Raw genomic sequence first — 17,104 nt, forward strand, 5'->3', positions numbered from 1 at the left:
TATTACTAGTAACCCCTTCGGGGATGAACAGACCAAGGAGTATATTGTTCCTTTTCACACAATAGTCTTGTGGTCTTATACACAAATAACAGGTCGTTAAAAAGGGATACATGACCGTCAGAGAAATGTATATCTACCAGGTCCGTTGAGCCATTGGTGTTCCTCGTCACTCCAACCCTACATGTGAGTTTATCGAAGTGCGGAAAGATACCTACTAAGGATGTCCCCATTATAATATAGGTATGATTTGATGTCTGTACGTGTATTGTTAAGATGATGAATTATCCGAAGTCAAGGACTTAAGTGGTTACCACATATGTTAAGACGACGTATAGCTCCCGTATCATGAATGCTCATGAATACTTCGGCAACTCGTCAAGACATAGATCAGTTTAACCAGAATAGCAATGTGATTCCCTTTAAAAAGCGACGCTAATGCGCTATGATTCTTCCATCTTCCGTCAGAAGCCTGTATAAAGCCAGTCTAGATGCCCCATACATATAGTCAGCCGTGAAGGGACGATATATCCCTACACATCTTGAGCAAACATCGCTGTATGATTCCCTTCTACCTCCATCCCTGCCAATTTCTACATTTTGCGGTTTCCTTTTCCCTAAGGGGACCGCGCCTAGATCTAACACCAACAGTATTTCTCATTCGCAACCCACTCGATATTGTGGATGTCTTCGGCCCCGTACCACATCATGCTGGGTATACTTTCCGCATCTCTTTCCACTGGCCGGTGCTGCAACGCGCTGCGCTCAATCAACGCCTTCACTAGCGGGGAGGGGTTCCACAGGTCAACTTTGCCTAGGTTCCATGTAGCAGCCTCGCGTAGGGCAATTCTCATCACGGCAGTAAATGACTCCACTACGTCCTCGCTCGGATTCTCTCCCTCGGACGCTTCGGACTCGATGACTAGCCGAAGGATATATAGGGTGTTCTTCTCTACGTTGTCGGTAGGTTTACCACTGCCGCCATAGTAGTTGCGAGACCAGACTGCCCATACGCGACGTCCCTCTTGAGTCCCGGCAAGCGCACCCTTGATCGAAGACGACACATTTGTAGGACCAGGGGATGATTTGAACAGGATGGATGCGATGAAGTCGTCCCTATACAGATGCCATCGCATAGTATCATGATCAGGTGCGAAGGCCACGCACGTGCGGTTGGTCTCTTTTGCCTTGCGTAGCATTTGTTCACGCAAGAGTTTCTCGTCCACCTCGCACAGCTGCCCTAGATTCTCATATGTGATAGGGGTAACCTTTCCTTTCCCCTTCCCTTTTTCTTCGCTCCCTTGCATCTGGTTGGCAGAGACGGGGAACTCGACATGTAGACTCGGGAAAGCGGCCCACCCCTTTTGAGCATAGTACTTCTTGCCGATATCTGACCAGAGAGCCGAACACACAGCGTCTTGACTAACTTGCTTCTCGCATTGCCATTTCCGGAGAGCGACTCCCAACTCGTTTAGCATACGTCCCGCGTATCGATTCCCTCTGTGCTCCGGGTATGTGAAGACAGACCCGACGCCGTGTCCAACGCCATCGCGTATTGCGGTATCACTAGGGGCGGCGACCAATACGCGTTTGTTGATGGACTCGCAGGAAGCAAGAATTGGACGACTCCCCCCTTTTTCTGCCGACCAGGATGAGTCTGTAAGAATCCAATGCGTCATACCACCATCGCGGGTTAACGGAATGGTCGTTAGATACGGCTCTCGCTTTAGATATTCTTCTAAGGTCAAGGCGCCACCCCATTCCTTGTGGTTAAGGGTCCAAGTGCGGCGTTTCTCATCCTCGGTTGGGTGAGTGAGAACGAGCGAAGGAGCCTTGGAATCGGGGTACGCGTAGACATCTTCCTGAGAAGCAGAACCCATATTTACGACCGTTCCGTATGCGTATAGGTACAATTTAATACAGAAGCAGTCGCCTTAACACAGGTCCTATAATCTTCTAATCCTCCTTGACAAACTCGGGTGTTGGCAAAGGAAACACAGGTTGACAACAAATACGGTGGAAGCTGATCAGTTGGACTTCCTATAAAGCTTAGCAATACTAGACCGGTGCAAGCAAAATGTGAAAGGAAATTCGATGTCTCAGAGACATGCCAGTGTCAAAACGACCAAACAGGAACAAAGAGATATATAATAGAAAAGAGCAAATAGATCGCGACAAGCATCAGAAATAATAATAACCACGTCAGTGGTCGCTTTGACGTATTGGCCTTGCAATTAAGAGCACCAAAACGAAACCCGGTGACCAGTTGATATGCATGTATCCCCACGAAGAGCGAATAGTACGTTATCCTGATCCACGGGTTAATCGAGGAAAGGGGGGGCGAGAGGGCCTAGTACTACATAGGTCAAGTTTCATCAACTTTATGTAAGAGAATATAGGCGGACCAAGGAGCCGGTAGGTTGTCGGCTTGGTCTCACCTGCTTGAGCCGCTTCAGATGTTCGGCTCTCCTTATCTTGAACCGGCCTTGGTTGGACCACTTAGTCACAGAAACACACCGACCAGGCTAGGCATTAGTGGAGTATTTGTCTTTCGGGTAGCCTGATGTAGGGTATGGTATGGTATTCAGGTATTGTATAGTTGTATAGTTATATCCAATAGTTGCTGCTTTAGAAAAATGAGATAGGATATACATACCTAGATGAGAATGGGTTACATGTAGGCAACAAGTAGAAGTAGGATTAAGTTGATGGGTTTACAGGGTTATGTATGACAAAGACGGCTGTATAAAAGGTTAGGCTAGGGCTGGCTGGGGCTGGTAGGTACTTGGTATTCAACGGACCCACAGATATGGATCTACATGCCGATGGAACCCGCCTCGGAACCCGCCTCAAGTACAACTACCCGACTTCTGCTGACCAAAGCTGGAAGGTCACCAATATCATCTCACCGCACGTACTGGGTTTGTACCGGGTTGGCCCTGGACGCTAATGCCAACATGAGGGATGATCACTTCGGGAACCGGACTTTTTTTAATCGTTGAATTAGACTTGTGTCTTAAATGGCCTTCGTATTACGAATATCTCGCACCGACCATCGTGTTTTCCTTTTACTCTATCAGTGGCCGTGGCCATCGTCGGGTTCTCCCCTTTCTTCCGGATCCAGCTTAATCAGGGTATCGATTCGCATTATGCTGATACACGCCTCCACCGCACTCTTCAACTGCCGAACCTTGCTCATGCTGGGCTCTAACACACCGGCCTTAATCTCGTCCACCACTTTACCCTTCATCAGATCTAGGCCGTAGTTCTTGTAGTTCTTCTTCTTTGCAACCGTCTTCTCGTCTTCATTAGCCTCTCCTTCCTGCGTTCTTTGCGATAATGCGTGTCGAGATCGTAACTGAGCCACCAACTCGCTGGCATCCTTCGCGGCATTAACAGCCAGTGTCTTAGGGATGACGAGAAGTGACTGCGCAAATTCCGCAATTGCTAGTTGCTCTCGGGAGCCAACTGTGCCCGCGAACTCCTCTAAGTAGATGTGTAATGCCGTCTCCACTGCGCCACCGCCAGGCACGATGCTACCACTCTCCAAAGTTCGCTTAACCGCACATAGCGAGTCATGAACAGACCTCTCCATTTCATCCAGTTGGAAGTCATTCGGTCCTCGAAGGAGAATAGACGCAGATGAGTGCGACTTAGTTCCCTTGACTAAGATGCATTCGTCATCCGAGATTCGTTCTTGGACAACTTCTTCAGCATGGCCTAAGTATGAAGGCTCGAAACGCTCGTCGCCGTTTAAATCGGAGAGCGTGCTTAACAGGGTTGCGCCGGTAGCTTTCGCAATTCGTCGTAAGTCTTCCTTCTTGCATCGTCTGACGGCCATGGCGCCGCGCTCGATGAAGAGCTTCAGGCACATGTCGTCAATACCCTTGGTTGTCAGGATGACATTTGCTCCCGCCTTGAGTATCATCTCTACCCTCTCAATGACCATCCCCGACTCTCGTGCGCGGATCTGTTCGAGCTGTTGAGGGTCGTCGACCGTGATCTGTACACCCAACTTCATTCTCTCTTTTTGCAGGTTCATATCAAGTACCGCAATCTTAGCATCCTGTACCCGCGTAGTCATCGCCTGGGATGCGACGGTGCAGTTCAAAGCGTAGCCCTTGACTAAAACCGATTCTAGGGAGCCTTTTCCGTGTGCTTTGAGGATGTTGACGGCCTTAACGGGGTATTTGACTTCGCTGCGGTTATTTGTCGTCTTGACTGCTTGCATAGCATCGACGACCATGTTGGCGAAGAAGTCGGAGTCGGCGCCAATGATTTTGCTAGACATAGATGTCTTGGCAATGCTGAGCAGCGATTCGCGGCCAAGATTCTCCACTTTAGTGCTAACATTCTCGTTCATGTACTTGATAGCCTCTCTCAGAGCGAGTCTGTATCCTGTGATGATAGTTGTCGGGTGTATTCGGTTCTTCATGAGCTCGTTTGCCCGTCGTAGAAGCTCGGCAGCAATCAGCACAACCGAGGTAGTACCATCACCAACCTCCTTATCTTGCTGGTGCGCTAGGTCGACGAGGATCTTTCCAGCAGGGTGTTCGACGTCTAGGAGGCTAAGAATCGTCGCGCCGTCATTCGTTACTGTGACATCCTATATCAGTTAGCTATGAATCGTTTATATAGAACGTTACTCTACTTACTCCAATATCATCCACCATCATTTTGTCTAGACCACTTGGGCCGAAGGAGCTCTTCACGACATTCGCAATAGCTTGGGTGGCGAGAACTTTACAGGAGGTTAGCTGTATATCGTGGCATCGAAGAATAGAGAGCTACTTGCCATTTTGATCCCTGATATCGGCACCAGATATCTTCTGGCCACCAAGGAACAGAGTCCCATTTCCGGACTGTTCAAAAATAGAAGTCATCTTTCACAGGTCTATGTCTCCTTATGCTTGAGGGTTGATAGATGTTCTTCTGTCCTGCGTAGTCGAGAAAGAGGGGAAACCTGTTTAAACCGGAGCTACCAGGCTGCTGCTTCAATATTTTGTTTAGGTGAAGCTTCTAAACGGTTCCCACCGTAACTTTTTTGCGGAAGCAATGGTTATTCCCGGACCGGTAGTGGGTTGAACAGTTGGAGTGTCTGTGCACGGGCCCGTTTTAACGTTATCAGCCAGTCAGCCCCTCCTATCAAGAATTTGGACCCCTCGACTTCAACCTTGAACCCCACCATCCTGCCATTGGGAGATTGGGCAATCGCGGGGCAATCATTGAAATTTCCCAGGCCGCGTTATTGCTACTAAATACGGTTGTGTACCTTCCTCCTTATTTGACCCCCAAGCGGCACTTTCGTCGGAGTGACTCAGATTTATTCATTTATTCAAACCTTACCACACTTAATAAAATTTCTGGTAACAGCTTCCCTTGTTTTTGACATTATCCTTTCTCCATCCGAATCTTTTCTTTCTAACCCAATTTCAGAACGTCACGAAACAATCATGGAGGAGAACAAGCCGGTCGAGCAGTCGAAGAGTGCCTTGAAGAAGGCCGAAAAGGAGGCCAAGAAAGCCGCCGAGAAAGCTGCAAAGGCAGCAAAGCAAGCTGCTCTTCCTGTTGTCGGTGGAAAAAAGGCGGATGATATTATCGGAATCACCTATTCCAAAGCCGACGACTTTGCGCAATGGTATCAAGAAGTCGTGCTCAAGGCCGAGATGGTCGAGTACTACACCGAAATTTCGGGTTTCTACATCATGCGCCCTGCAACCATGCACATCTGGAATGTTATCCGGAAATGGTTCACGGAGCGTATTGAGGCTATGGGCGTTGACGAGACCAACTTTCCCATGTTCTTATCCCAGAAATCCCTAGAAAAGGAGAAGGACCATGTTGAAGGCTTTGCCCCTGAACTTGCATGGGTGACGAAGGCGTTAGTTATACTATCATTTACCACTTCATTAGACGGTTGCTAATGCTAGGTATTTTATCAGTGGTGACAAGAACCTCGAGGTTCCCGTCGCGGTTCGTCCCACATCCGAAGCCGTCATGTACCCCTACTATTCGAAGTGGATTCGAAGCCACAGAGATCTTCCTTTCAGACTGAACCAATGGAACTCTGTCGTCCGGTGGGAAGCAAAACAAACTACTCCTTTCCTGAGAGCAAGAGAGTTCTTGTGGCAAGAAGGTCACACCGCACATCTGACCGAGGAGCTTGCCGGAGAGGAAGTTTTACAGATTCTTGAGCTTTATGCTGGTGTTTACGAACAGCTACTAGCAGTTCCAGTTGTGCGCGGTACCAAGACCGAAAACGAGAAGTTCGCTGGTGGATATTACACTACTACAGTCGAGGGCTATATCCCTTCCAACGGACGAGGCATTCAGGGCGCTACTTCTCATTGCCTGGGTCAAAACTTCAGCAAGATGTTCGACATCACAGTCGAAGACCCGAATGAGAAGGGAAAGCACATCAACGTTTGGCAGAATTCCTGGGGTCTGTCAACTCGTGTTATTGGTGTGATGGTCATGATTCATGGTGACGACAAGGGATTGGTCCTTCCTCCAAGGATCGCTAAAATCCAGACGATCTTGATCCCCGTTGGCATCACCAAGAGTACTACTCCTGAAGACAAGACAAAACATTACCAGAAACTAGAGGAGATAAAGCAGACTCTGAAGAAGGCAGGCGTGCGCGTCGAGGATGATTTAAGAGATGGGTACACCCCAGCTTGGAAGTTCAACGACTGGGAGTTGAAGGGTGTCCCATTGCGTCTCGAGTTTGGACCGAAAGATGCCGCCAAGGAAGTCGTCAGCTTTGCGCGCCGGGATAATGGTGAGAAAAGCACAATTCCTCTAGCAGAACTGACTACGAAAGTGCCTGAGCTCCTCGAGACTATCCAGAGCGATATGTACAACAAGGCAGAGAGGGCGTATAGAGAGCACAGGGTCATCGTGAAGAAGTGGGATGAGGTGGTGCCCGCCTTAGATGCCAAGAACGTTGTAATTATCCCCTTCTGCCTCGATGGCAAGTGCGAGGACCAGATTAAGGAGTTGACAACGGGTCGCACGGACGAAGATCCCAACACGCCGGAGGCTCAGAAGGCCCCGTCGATGGGCATGAAGAGTTTGTGCATTCCCTTCGAGCAGCCGGAAGGCTTGGTTAAGGGAGAGACCAAGTGTCTGAACCCAGAATGCAAACGGCTAGCCGAGAAATTCGTCATGTTCGGACGAAGCTACTAAACCACCGTTTGCTATAGATCACAAGGATATCCCTTCTCGTTTGTAGCTATGAAGATCTTCGTTGGAGTCGGTCAGGCGGGCGTCTAAGATATCAAATGCGAGAGCGGCGCAGCACTCTCGAGTCGCAGATTATAGTGGACCTGCTTTCGAAATAAATAAAAAGCTACTGATGTGAAAATGGCAGTTTGTCATCACTTTCCATATATAAGAGAAGAACCGTACCTAGCAAAGTGGATTGGCTGAGTAAAGTAGGTAGGTAGTTGCGAGACTGGAGTTTCTTTCAGGACTATAATACGGCCTATCTTGGATTCTTGGCCTTTGGATCTCACTAATCAGGATGCCACTCTCCCCCTTTTTAACGCCTGAGATTAGGCTTGAGCTATAGTGTGTGAAATGGACGGAATGTAACGTCGGAAGCTCTGCAAGGAATTATTGGTTCGTCCCGCTTTGAATTACCTAGTCTTGAAGAGACCAGGTGATGATTCGTAAGAGAACCGCACCTCCGCGAAGCTTCGGCATTATCGCTTACTTGACTTTAGCGAAGTAATTCTAAGATATACTAAAAAGAGGCATCGTTTAAGCTATACCTAAAGTCTAATTGGTCATTTTGCGCGGAACTGTCATTCCATGTTGAAGAACTGAGTCAAAACCAACAGAGATGCCTGGACCGAGTAGCATCACATACGCAATTTAGTGGCACGGCCGGTATGCTCGGAGTTAAACAAGGCCTTGGTGACTATCGTGAATATGTTCTTTTTATGATATCAAAATCGTAGGTGGCGTATGTTCCAAGGGTGGAATACAGGTTCCGTCGTCAATGATAGGTGGGTTGTCCGAAAAATAGTAGCAACAACTGGTAACCAACCCACTATTACAATATGGCATCTATCTCCTTACCTCCAAGTCTCGTGACACGTCGGCATTAATAATCAGTGGACCCAGGGGGAATATAAGGCCTTGCATGATTTCGAAAAGCAGTACTATGCGAAAGAGGGGGGGAGCATTGGAAATGTACACGAAACAGTTGTTGAACAGGCATATTGGGTTACCCATCGTATGAACAGGGCTAAAGACTTCCACTTCGCATTCGATATAAAAGGTGTTTGAGGTCCTCTTGAAATTAGCATGCCAATTCATCTCGTACACCACAAGACCAGTAGCAGCAGTATACAGCTTATCCTTTCTCTGATCTGTTCAACATTACCCGTCTCAAATTACCAGAAGAATCTAAGTAAATAACCACTTGTTGTCTATCCCATATATACGACCTAGCCTCCCGCTTCAAGAAGATGCCAGCAGACACTTTCGGAGATCTTGCCGGGAAAGTTGCCATCGTCACTGGTAGCGGCCGGCCTAACGGGATAGGAGCCGCAATCGCCAAAACGTTGGCGCGTAATGGCGTTTCCGTGGCCATTAACTATGTCTCCGAGCGATCAGCCAAGCCGGCAGAAGAGGTAGCCAAATCCATCCGCGATGAGTACAAGGTCGGCGTAGCACTAGTCCGGCAAGACGTCTCTACTCCGGAAGGCGCCCAAAAGATTGTCGCTGAGACGATGAAGCAACTAGGAGTAGACCATATCGACATACTCGGTACGTGAAAGCTGTCTAGCTTTTATGAAGCATGAATATTACGCTATATTCACCGTATTAACATGAACCCCCATTTAGTCAACAACGCCGGGCTCTCATTGCCTGGTCCTCTCCTAGAGGCCAAACTCGAAAACATCGAGAAGACATTCTCGGTCATGGTGTACGGCCCGTTGTTCATGACCCAAGCGGTCGTCGGCCTAGGTAAGATGCCGAAAGGAGGCAGGATAATCAACATCGGCAGCGTAGGCTCGAGGACCTTTCCAACTGCTCTGCCCGTTTACTCATCGGCCAAATCGGCGTTGGACGTCATGACGGTGTTTTGGGCTGGCGAAGTAAGGAGAGACCAAGTTACACAAGCCCCTTAGATTTATGCTCACAATGCGTCTAGCTCGGCCGTAGTCATGGCATCACAGTGAATACGTTGGCACCGGGTCCAATCGCCACCGATATAGTCGATAAGACGCCGGAAGTTGCCGATGATCTGGTCGCCTTGCAACGAGGTTCTGATCGTATTGGTGTACCGCAAGATATGGCCGATATAGTGCTACTAATCGCATCGGAGAAGAGCCATTGGCTGACTGCTAAGTATATTGCTGTAGATGCTGGTATTCTCGGAAATGTTTGAGTCCTGACAAGCTGGAAGTGGGATGGTGGTTTTTGGGTATTCCATCTCCGCTCTATTAAGGCACGCCAGTGTATTCTAAATTAGATTAGTTACGAGTTGGTGTTCAATCACATAGATGGAAGCCATGTGTCTCTACATCAATTCTCGATATTTCCAGACAACATGCCCAAGTGTGGATCCACGGGGATATTTTCCAGTCGTTGAGATAAAGTCGCCTGTAAGTAGTTATCAATCTCGCGGCAGAGCAAGTCTGACTTCCCTGCGTCTATAGCATCTACCCAAATGATGCCACGGGCGAGAATCATAGCTTGATTGCCGGTTTGAAGTCCGAGGCTTTCCATAATCCCGACAATCGTAAGGACATGCCAAGCCCGATTTGGGCTCTCCTCTTGCATAGCACTTATTATATGAGCCCAGAGGTTCAACTCGGCCACCAAGCCCCAGTCCACTAGGGGTATCTGTGAAATTTGACGAAATGCCTCAAGATGTGTCTCCATTTCGAACGCCGCGGCGCCCATCCGGTCCTTAATAGCAGCTAAGAAAATGAGTGCAGCTCTCCGAAAGGCCTCCCTGGCTGCAATTCCAGAATAATGGGGGTGTGATGGATCGTCAGGAAGAGGTATTCCCTCGAGGGTCAAAATCTCATGAAAGGCTGGGCTCAGAACCCGTGCTATCGTTACATCATCCGTCCAAAAGTTGGGAGTACCTTGATGTTGGTTAATATAGCTAGCGGCGGCGGCAGTCGCTTTCATAGCGTTCATGATATCGCCTAACGTAGGGCAATCTGCGTCCCAGGATTGTAATAACTGCTGGAGATACAGGGAATCGTTGCCGGTGCTGATTTCTGTGATGGAGTCTCTTGGGATATGGAATCGTGGCTTAGAATTAGAGTACGTTGCCCCAGCTAGATCAAGCCTACGGTACCAAGTTTTAGAAATCGATATCCCTTACTATTTCATATGCGAATGATGAACTTACCAAGATATCATTAATCTTAGGAATGGACTGCTTAAGGCTTGCAAGCCACCCTTTTTACTAATTAGGCGCTGAAGTCCGTCCATATGGATGGCGAAGCGGTCAAAATTGCCTATTGAAGCCTTCATGGATTGTCAGTATCACCACCCATTGAGGTTAAAGTGCTGGGTTATAGAGGATACGTACATCATGACAGGCAAAGCCGGTAACAGCAATTATGAGACCCTCGCTATTGCTCTCAACGGGATCTGCAAGCCTCTTGGTAATAGAAGCTAGAGATAACGTATACCACTTCATAGCTTCAAGGCTGGTAATCTCGGTCTTCTTCTCTCCTGGCTTGAGGCCGCGGTAGATTACAGCATTCGCAAGGGTGATATGCCAAGCGGCAATATCCGACAGACCCATGGTTAGCCAGGGGAATCGAAATGGTCTATAAGTAGTACGGGCTTCATCGACAACTGGTATCACTATTAGATATTGAGACCATCATAGTCTTGTGGATATCCATTTACCTACTATATTGAATGAGGCTCATCCGTTTTTGGTCCATATCGATGGGAAATTCTATGGTATGCAAGCTACCGTCCATCTGCGGGCTGGGAAGCTTCAAGAATCGCGATGGACTATTTGCTTGCGCTTCATCTTTATCTTTAGTAGCAGCTGAACTACCCTCCCCTATGATGACCTCGCCCCGATTCTTCGTCCGCGGTTTTCTGCGCGCCTTGCCAATATCTTTCATGACATGGCGGCGGATTGTAGTCGAGTGCTGTTTTACATCACCGGGGGTCGCTACGTTCACGAATTCAAACTTCGCCATTGTTCTCCTGAAGGTACCTAGTTGTGAGTGAGTGGGTCTTCGGTATACCGGCTCAGTTTCTCAGCATATTTGAGAACGTCCAAGGTTGACGATGGTTTTCATTAAAACAATTGCGTCAATGCTAAGCATGTAATAGTATAAAATAACGAAGTTAACAAATATGAGGCTATTTAGGCCCGCTGTTGCCTGCGGTGAGGTGATGACAGGGAAACGTCTGGCTGACTAAGGTATTACATAGGTAGAACCTTGAATTCGGGCCCGATTTTGCGCCACCTTTAGGTCAGGGGTGATGACTAATCTGACTAATCACCACCCACCTCTGAATGGCGTGTAAGTGGCTGAACATCTCAAGTCTCAGCATGGTTTCACTCACGAACGCAACGAGGACGCATCAATTTGTGGACAACGGGTCCCAGGCAGGAAGAAACATATTCATCGAAGACCATCAACATCTCACATACACACGCCATTAAGCCGAGAAGATCATGAAGATTTCGTACAATCATTTATTCATTCCTCACTCGCTTAGGCCGTAAGAGAACGTTCCATCACGAAGCAGACGTTATATCTTGAACTAGTAAAATCCCTAAACTCTTAAAAAAAAAATTGTACAAAAACCGCACTTTCGTTCGTTCCTCATAACTCCCCGCCTAACCAGCCCCGCTCGCCCTCTAAAATCGGAACGAGCGAGGCAGGCAAGGCAAGCAGGCCTTTGCATCTTCCGCTCTCTCTCCCTCTCCCTCTATTCTTAAACGCCGAGCGCGGCGTTGAAAGCGTCAGCAGCAGCCTGGCCGGAAAGCGAGTTGGCCGCGTCGGCGCCCTCGTTGCAGGCCTGGACGGTGGCGTCGGACGCGCCGCACTTGGAGCCCAGCTGCTGGCAGATGAAGTCCGTGATGACGGCGGGCTTGAGCGCCGACCCGTGCTGGAAGTCCTGCGTGTCGACGGGCGCGAACGCGTCCTCGTCGGGGCGGTCCGCCTGCTTCCCGAACGAGATCGCGGGGGATCCGCAGTCGCCCGTGTCGGCGGCCGCCTGGCGACGCTTGGCCCCGTTTTGTTGGGCTACGCACTGTTGCTGCTGGGCGTCGCAGTCGGCGACCGTGATGGAGGCGTCGGCGCCGCTGTTGGCTGCGTTCGCGCATGCGTTCTTTTGTACATCGCACGCGCGTTGGATGGCGGCGCCCTGGTTCAGGAATTCGGCGCCGTTGACCGAGAAGGGCTTGGCGGCGTTGGAGCTGATCACGGGAACGGGGGCGGAACCGACGCTGCCGGTGAAGGTGTTGACGTTGTTGCCGGTAGTGGCGGTGGCTCCGCTGGCTGCGTCGGAGGCAGCGCCGGCGGTGCTGTTACTAGCGGCGTCGGCGCTGGCGGCAGCACCATCATCCTCGCAAGCTGTTGTTGTTAGTACAGGCGTTGACCTTAAGAAGAGAGTGAGTTGGCTCACAATCATCAGCAGCAGCGGCGCCGGTGGCAGCAGTGGAGTTTCCAACGTTAGCGTTAGCGCTGCCTGCACTTGCGCTGCCACCCGCGGCAGCAACGGCGGCATTAATCTCGTCGGCAGTGGCATCCTCAACAAGGAGGTTCTGGGTGAAAATGCAACCCTCCGTGTCGTCTTCAGTGTCGCAAGTGTTGCCAGCGCCGGTTGTGTCACCAATCTATAATTCAGTGTTAGTTACGGAGTAATTAAGTGGTTCTGGGGATGATCATACCTGGCCAGGTGCGAAGGTTCCGGATTGTAGGGCGAGTTGGGGATCGGCGCCGATCGACGAGAGCTGAGCAGCTAGGTCGAGGGTGATCTGCTTGTTTAGAGCAGCAGCACCGTTAGAGGCGGGGTCCTGGTGCTGTTGGATGGCAGCGATCTCAGGGTTCTTTGCAGTTTCGTTGCAGAGAACGGAGGCCAGGCCGACGGAACCGGTGTTCCTTTCCTAAACACGATGTTAGACTTTCGTGGACATGAGATCACCTAGAATGCGATACGTACAAGTGCACGGAAGATCAGCGCGTTGGTCATGCCCTCAACGTCGTTAGCTGCCTTAGCATTGGTAAAGGCCTGATCAGCAACACGCTGTTGCAAGCAGTCCAAGTTCGTGACTAGACCGGCGCCTTGAGCAGCGGCGGCGTTTCCTAGCAGAGCGAAGACGGGGTCTTGGACCTGGTCGACGTTGTTCAAGTTCAAGGCGGCACCAACGCCGGTGAGGAACTTGTTGTGGGAGTGCTCCTCTGTAAGTGTGTTAGTGATATCCCATTCCTCCATAGTCTCCTTCCCGGTATGACCTACGAGGAACCTCGCGCCTGAACTTGGCCGAGTCACCAACAGCATGGCGGTTCTTTCTGAACAACCGCACAGCATCAGGGCGGGCAGAAGCCACGCCCAACATAGCCAACAAAACAGCACTCGTTTCAACCTTCATATTGTCGGATTATCGAAGTTAACGATCGTTCGTAATAGGTAGAGATCGTGAAGTAAAAAACAGGCCCTGCCTAATGATAGAAATGCCGGAGCGCAAAAGAGCGTGAGAAGGTAACGAGAAAAAATATAGTTCCCAGAACTAGAAAGAAAGAACGTAACAAGGTGAGAAAGATGTGCTGTCGTCGGATAAGGAAGAAGAGAGTAGCAATATCGGTATCGCCTGGGGGCAGCCATCTCTATATATACAGCATTGAAACCTTGAGGATCGAACGAGCGCCAAGCGGAGGTCCCATGGTAGAGGGTACGCGTTGGCGAAGCTTCAGAGTAGTATGAGCCCGACAGACTAGCCTGGGGGCGGCAGGCTCCTACCGCCAAGATTCGTCCAAACTGTCTCATCAGAAGAAGTTATACCGGGCCCCGTTTTTTTCTTCTTCGAACCCCGGCCTCATAGATCTAGTCGTCCCAACATCTCATCTTGGCCTGGAGAAGAAACACCATCGTCCCAATCTAGAGTGGCCAGCTAGCTTGGTTAATATCGGCTCGAGTAGAAGCCGGAGGAAGATTGGGAGCCAAGGATTGAGATAAAATGCATTCCGGGCGTCTTTGGCGTAGAGATCAGACCCAGGATGTCACTCTCGCTGCTCGGCGCAAGGACCGATGAGCCGCGCATGGTTTTTAGGGCGGCTGTTGATGAAAGCAGATCAATGGCCTTGTCATCAGCTCATCAACTCCGGCTGAGGATCTCAATAGAATTTCCCATTTCGGGCAGTCAATTGACGGTGTCTGTGTCAAGCTGCCGTATTTCTTGGGAACGAAGTGGGCTTCGGCCCCCTTGAGAGTGTGTAATAACGCTCATTTTTCAGTTTTGAGACCGAGGAAGTTGGGATGAGACTGACTATCCTACCCGAAGTGTCTCATCGTGATCGAGCCGCGTCCGAGGGCAGCAGGGGTTGTGATAGGTCAACTTGACACGCGAGACACCCCTAGCGCTAACCTGGATCGCCTCAGGGTTTAACTCCACCACGGAAATGCGAGTGATTCAGCTGTTCTGTGCTAACAACCTGCCGAGTACCGACAATACAACAACATTTCTAATGCTGGTTTCTTCATTTTGGTACGTATTCTTACAATCCAGGCATCGCGTGGCCCTCAAGGACTTAAGACAAGGTTTATCTGTACGCTTTAATCGTTGCAGGATGCAGAGCACTTCCGTATTCATCATAGAAGTGATCCGAGGTGGTCTTCCTTCAAGTTGTGGAGTGCTAAACTCTAGAAATATGAAATGAAAAATTACTCTTTTCAAATCTCTCAATATGTCTGATTAGCGATCTATTCAATATTTGGACGAAGTTGAAGGCAAGGAAGTAGGTATTCTTTAATGTCTGCGTACACTCATGGTTACTACGGCAACATTCCATAGGCACTTAGTCGTCTAATAATAACTCCTGTGACGGCGCCAAGTTCAAGCCTGCTGGCAGACGATGTGTTCCCGTGCCCAGGAAATCTTATGATGTTGAATATGGTTCTATCCGTAGGACGACAGACTTGGCCCTGACAAGCTACAAAAGTCCTGCTCACCCCGTCCATTTTTGGGCGTGCCACATAATGAGACTCCGGCATGTTTGGATGTGTAGCATATAGACGGCACACCAAGCTCGTCCGACCATCCGTCAAGACTGATTGATCGTCTCTTGGGAGTCTCATCCGAACTTCTATCTTATACATTATGCCATGCATGATATATGTATCATTCGAAGCCATTCCTGTCAGTGATCATCGCTAGACGTTAGATAATCTGCCAGATTATACCCATAGCCAGAAAGGAGGATGTAACCCGAAGCTTTGTCTTTAACACTCATATAGCCTAACAGAGGTAATTATAAATGATCCATGTTCCATCGAGATCTTCGATGAACTAATTAAATCCAGGCGTTACTACACTGGGATAAGGAACAGTTCATCTTCTCCTTGCTTGTCTTTTGTATAACTCTTAGCCCAAGCTTGATAAGCCGCCTACCTCGAAACTACTAGGTACGCAATGAAGGTAGGAGATATAGGGGTTAGATAGGTTGACCGCTATTTCTGATATACGAGGCCATCGGCTTAACATGAATAATAAACAAGTCATAGTAAAGTCGGGCGGGGATTCTTTAAGCTTGACAAGTTTTGATTTGTTTTTGTACAGTATGGCAGCGCCAAGGGAAAACTTCTAAAGAATGCCACGCAACCTCATGATCTTTTGCCATTACGTCTATATCCAGCGCCCCAGCTCGGCGGTAAAAGGTAGGTGGGTAAGTAATGAGGCACGAAACCCGCCAGTCTAGTAGTGTACTGTGGTTGGATAATTGTACATACACAATCCCCCCTACCTCGCTTAACCGATGACCAGCTTGTCGTCCTCGGGGAACTCGTACGAGGGAATCTCGAGGTTGAGGGGAGCGGGTCCTTTCCTTATACGTCCAGAGATGTCGTAGTGCGAACCGTGGCACGGGCAGAACCATCCACCGAAATCTCCAGCCTCGCCGATGGGGACACAACCTAGATGTGTGCAGACACCTATAATATCAAATATTAGTATTATTCTGTTCATAACCACCACCACAACATATCCGCGGGGGGGATTCAGAATGTTGTTGATAGATATCTCGTGCAAAAGGAAAGATGGTCGTACCCAACATGACCAGCCACTCGGGCTTCTGAACACGGTCCTCGTCGGCCTGGGGATCTCTTAACGAGGTGACGTTGACCGAGTTCGCCTCGCTGATCTCCTCCTCGGTGCGGTGTCGGATGAACACCGGCTTTCCTCTCCACTTGATGATGACGTTCTTGCCCTCCGGGATCGCGTTGAGGTCGACCTCGACCTTGGCCATGGCCAGCACGTCGGCGGACGCGGACATGTTCTTTAGGAATTCTAGATAGCCGCGGAGCGTTAGATAAGATGCGCTTAAGTGAATCGACCAGCAGATACAATGGACAACTGGGCTGTCATATAGCTGGCTAATAGCTAGCTAATATGCCACACATCCCGCGTCCGGAGAGTACCTAATCTTAGATAACGATCGCGCAACGTACCTTGCACCGTCGACTTAGCGCCGGCGGCGGTGATGGCGCCCATGGTGCCAACCATGAAGTACTGGAAGAGCAGGTTGGTGTTGGAGCTGCCCTTGTTGAGGTAGTGGCCGAAGTCCGGGATCTTGGTCGAGCTAGACTCGCCCTTGAACGGGCTGGAGTAGGATCCGCCGCCGCCGTGTGCGGCGTCGTTTCGCTGTGCGGTCGTGCTGAGGGCGCGGGCGGCGGCGACGCGGGTGCAGGACTTCGACACTCCTCGCGCGAGGGCGCGGGAAGCGATCGTGAGGGGCGCCATGGCGTTGTGCGGGAATCAATTGGGCGGTTCTCGTCGTAGGGCAAGGTGTTGCGAGTTGTGAGGTACTTTTTTTCGGGAACGAATATCGAAAGACTTCGGGTAATGTTTCTGAGCTAACCTAAACTACGAACGCCAATGGGA

At 49.7% G+C, this 17,104-nt stretch overlaps 7 protein-coding genes across 7 annotated transcripts; 2 read left to right on the plus strand and 5 right to left on the minus strand.

Moving 5' to 3' along the window:
- Nucleotides 1–635: 635 nt before the first annotated feature.
- On the minus strand, nt 636–1,877 carry F4807DRAFT_460123 (uncharacterized protein; the record flags this gene model as incomplete). Its single annotated transcript, XM_048001477.1, has 1 exon — nt 636–1,877. One exon carries the CDS (start codon nt 1,875–1,877, stop codon nt 636–638), a length of 1,242 nt encoding a protein of 413 aa, XP_047854352.1.
- A 1,159-nt stretch (nt 1,878–3,036) lies between these two features.
- F4807DRAFT_75446 (T-complex protein 1) lies at nt 3,037–5,055 on the minus strand. The gene is made up of 3 exons (XM_048003446.1): nt 4,793–5,055; nt 4,653–4,738; nt 3,037–4,603 (listed from the first exon to the last, which is right to left on the minus strand). The coding sequence occupies exons 1-3, from the start codon at nt 4,878–4,880 to the stop codon at nt 3,074–3,076; spliced, it is 1,704 nt and encodes a 567-aa protein (XP_047854353.1). The 5' UTR covers nt 4,881–5,055; the 3' UTR covers nt 3,037–3,073.
- Nucleotides 5,056–5,170: 115 nt separating this feature from the next.
- Nucleotides 5,171–7,796, plus strand: F4807DRAFT_424597 (proline-tRNA ligase-like protein). The gene is made up of 3 exons (XM_047997883.1): nt 5,171–5,878; nt 5,940–7,670; nt 7,725–7,796. The coding sequence occupies exons 1-2, from the start codon at nt 5,451–5,453 to the stop codon at nt 7,183–7,185; spliced, it is 1,674 nt and encodes a 557-aa protein (XP_047854354.1). The 5' UTR covers nt 5,171–5,450; the 3' UTR covers nt 7,186–7,670; nt 7,725–7,796.
- A 587-nt stretch (nt 7,797–8,383) lies between these two features.
- F4807DRAFT_75487 (putative short-chain dehydrogenase) lies at nt 8,384–9,469 on the plus strand. Its single transcript, XM_048003447.1, has 3 exons — nt 8,384–8,775; nt 8,854–9,107; nt 9,164–9,469. Exons 1-3 carry the CDS (start codon nt 8,475–8,477, stop codon nt 9,398–9,400), a joined length of 792 nt encoding a protein of 263 aa, XP_047854355.1. The 5' UTR covers nt 8,384–8,474; the 3' UTR covers nt 9,401–9,469.
- F4807DRAFT_75504 (uncharacterized protein) lies at nt 9,274–11,400 on the minus strand. The gene is made up of 4 exons (XM_048003448.1): nt 10,892–11,400; nt 10,562–10,833; nt 10,379–10,497; nt 9,274–10,315 (listed from the first exon to the last, which is right to left on the minus strand). The coding sequence occupies exons 1-4, from the start codon at nt 11,190–11,192 to the stop codon at nt 9,538–9,540; spliced, it is 1,470 nt and encodes a 489-aa protein (XP_047854356.1). The 5' UTR covers nt 11,193–11,400; the 3' UTR covers nt 9,274–9,537.
- Nucleotides 11,401–11,819: 419 nt separating this feature from the next.
- On the minus strand, nt 11,820–13,912 carry F4807DRAFT_75531 (uncharacterized protein). Its single transcript, XM_048003449.1, has 5 exons — nt 13,468–13,912; nt 13,171–13,409; nt 12,899–13,114; nt 12,634–12,844; nt 11,820–12,581 (listed from the first exon to the last, which is right to left on the minus strand). Exons 1-5 carry the CDS (start codon nt 13,598–13,600, stop codon nt 11,941–11,943), a joined length of 1,440 nt encoding a protein of 479 aa, XP_047854357.1. The 5' UTR covers nt 13,601–13,912; the 3' UTR covers nt 11,820–11,940.
- Nucleotides 13,913–15,452: 1,540 nt separating this feature from the next.
- On the minus strand, nt 15,453–17,087 carry F4807DRAFT_424608 (ubiquinol-cytochrome c reductase iron-sulfur subunit, mitochondrial). Its single transcript, XM_047997884.1, has 3 exons — nt 16,672–17,087; nt 16,271–16,510; nt 15,453–16,155 (listed from the first exon to the last, which is right to left on the minus strand). The coding sequence occupies exons 1-3, from the start codon at nt 16,961–16,963 to the stop codon at nt 15,974–15,976; spliced, it is 714 nt and encodes a 237-aa protein (XP_047854358.1). The 5' UTR covers nt 16,964–17,087; the 3' UTR covers nt 15,453–15,973.
- Nucleotides 17,088–17,104: the final 17 nt, after the last annotated feature.

This window comes from Annulohypoxylon truncatum (genome assembly GCF_022578515.1).
Source record: "Annulohypoxylon truncatum strain CBS 140777 unplaced genomic scaffold F4807scaffold_15, whole genome shotgun sequence".
NCBI lineage: Eukaryota > Fungi > Ascomycota > Sordariomycetes > Xylariales > Hypoxylaceae > Annulohypoxylon > Annulohypoxylon truncatum.

Coding starts and splice junctions, on each gene's coding strand:
- F4807DRAFT_75446 (XM_048003446.1), bottom strand. CDS start 4,880: ATGACTTCTATTTTTGAACAGTCCGGAAATGGGACTCTGTTCCTTGGT. Junction 4,739..4,792: donor CGATATCAGGGATCAAAATG/GCAAGTAGCTCT, acceptor CCTCCTGTAAAG/TTCTCGCCACCCAAGCTATT. Junction 4,604..4,652: donor TGATGGTGGATGATATTGGA/GTAAGTAGAGTA, acceptor TAACTGATATAG/GATGTCACAGTAACGAATGA.
- F4807DRAFT_424597 (XM_047997883.1), top strand. CDS start 5,451: ATGGAGGAGAACAAGCCGGTCGAGCAGTCGAAGAGTGCCTTGAAGAAG. Junction 5,879..5,939: donor CTTGCATGGGTGACGAAGGC/GTTAGTTATACT, acceptor GTATTTTATCAG/TGGTGACAAGAACCTCGAGG.
- F4807DRAFT_75487 (XM_048003447.1), top strand. CDS start 8,475: ATGCCAGCAGACACTTTCGGAGATCTTGCCGGGAAAGTTGCCATCGTC. Junction 8,776..8,853: donor AGACCATATCGACATACTCG/GTACGTGAAAGC, acceptor ACCCCCATTTAG/TCAACAACGCCGGGCTCTCA. Junction 9,108..9,163: donor CGGTGTTTTGGGCTGGCGAA/GTAAGGAGAGAC, acceptor CAATGCGTCTAG/CTCGGCCGTAGTCATGGCAT.
- F4807DRAFT_75504 (XM_048003448.1), bottom strand. CDS start 11,192: ATGGCGAAGTTTGAATTCGTGAACGTAGCGACCCCCGGTGATGTAAAA. Junction 10,834..10,891: donor GATGAGCCTCATTCAATATA/GTAGGTAAATGG, acceptor TAGTGATACCAG/TTGTCGATGAAGCCCGTACT. Junction 10,498..10,561: donor CCGGCTTTGCCTGTCATGAT/GTACGTATCCTC, acceptor CAATCCATGAAG/GCTTCAATAGGCAATTTTGA.
- F4807DRAFT_75531 (XM_048003449.1), bottom strand. CDS start 13,600: ATGAAGGTTGAAACGAGTGCTGTTTTGTTGGCTATGTTGGGCGTGGCT. Junction 12,845..12,898: donor GAACCTTCGCACCTGGCCAG/GTATGATCATCC, acceptor ACTGAATTATAG/ATTGGTGACACAACCGGCGC. Junction 12,582..12,633: donor CGCCGCTGCTGCTGATGATT/GTGAGCCAACTC, acceptor TAACAACAACAG/CTTGCGAGGATGATGGTGCT.
- F4807DRAFT_424608 (XM_047997884.1), bottom strand. CDS start 16,963: ATGGCGCCCCTCACGATCGCTTCCCGCGCCCTCGCGCGAGGAGTGTCG. Junction 16,511..16,671: donor CGCTAAGTCGACGGTGCAAG/GTACGTTGCGCG, acceptor GCGGCTATCTAG/AATTCCTAAAGAACATGTCC. Junction 16,156..16,270: donor CGAGTGGCTGGTCATGTTGG/GTACGACCATCT, acceptor TTGATATTATAG/GTGTCTGCACACATCTAGGT.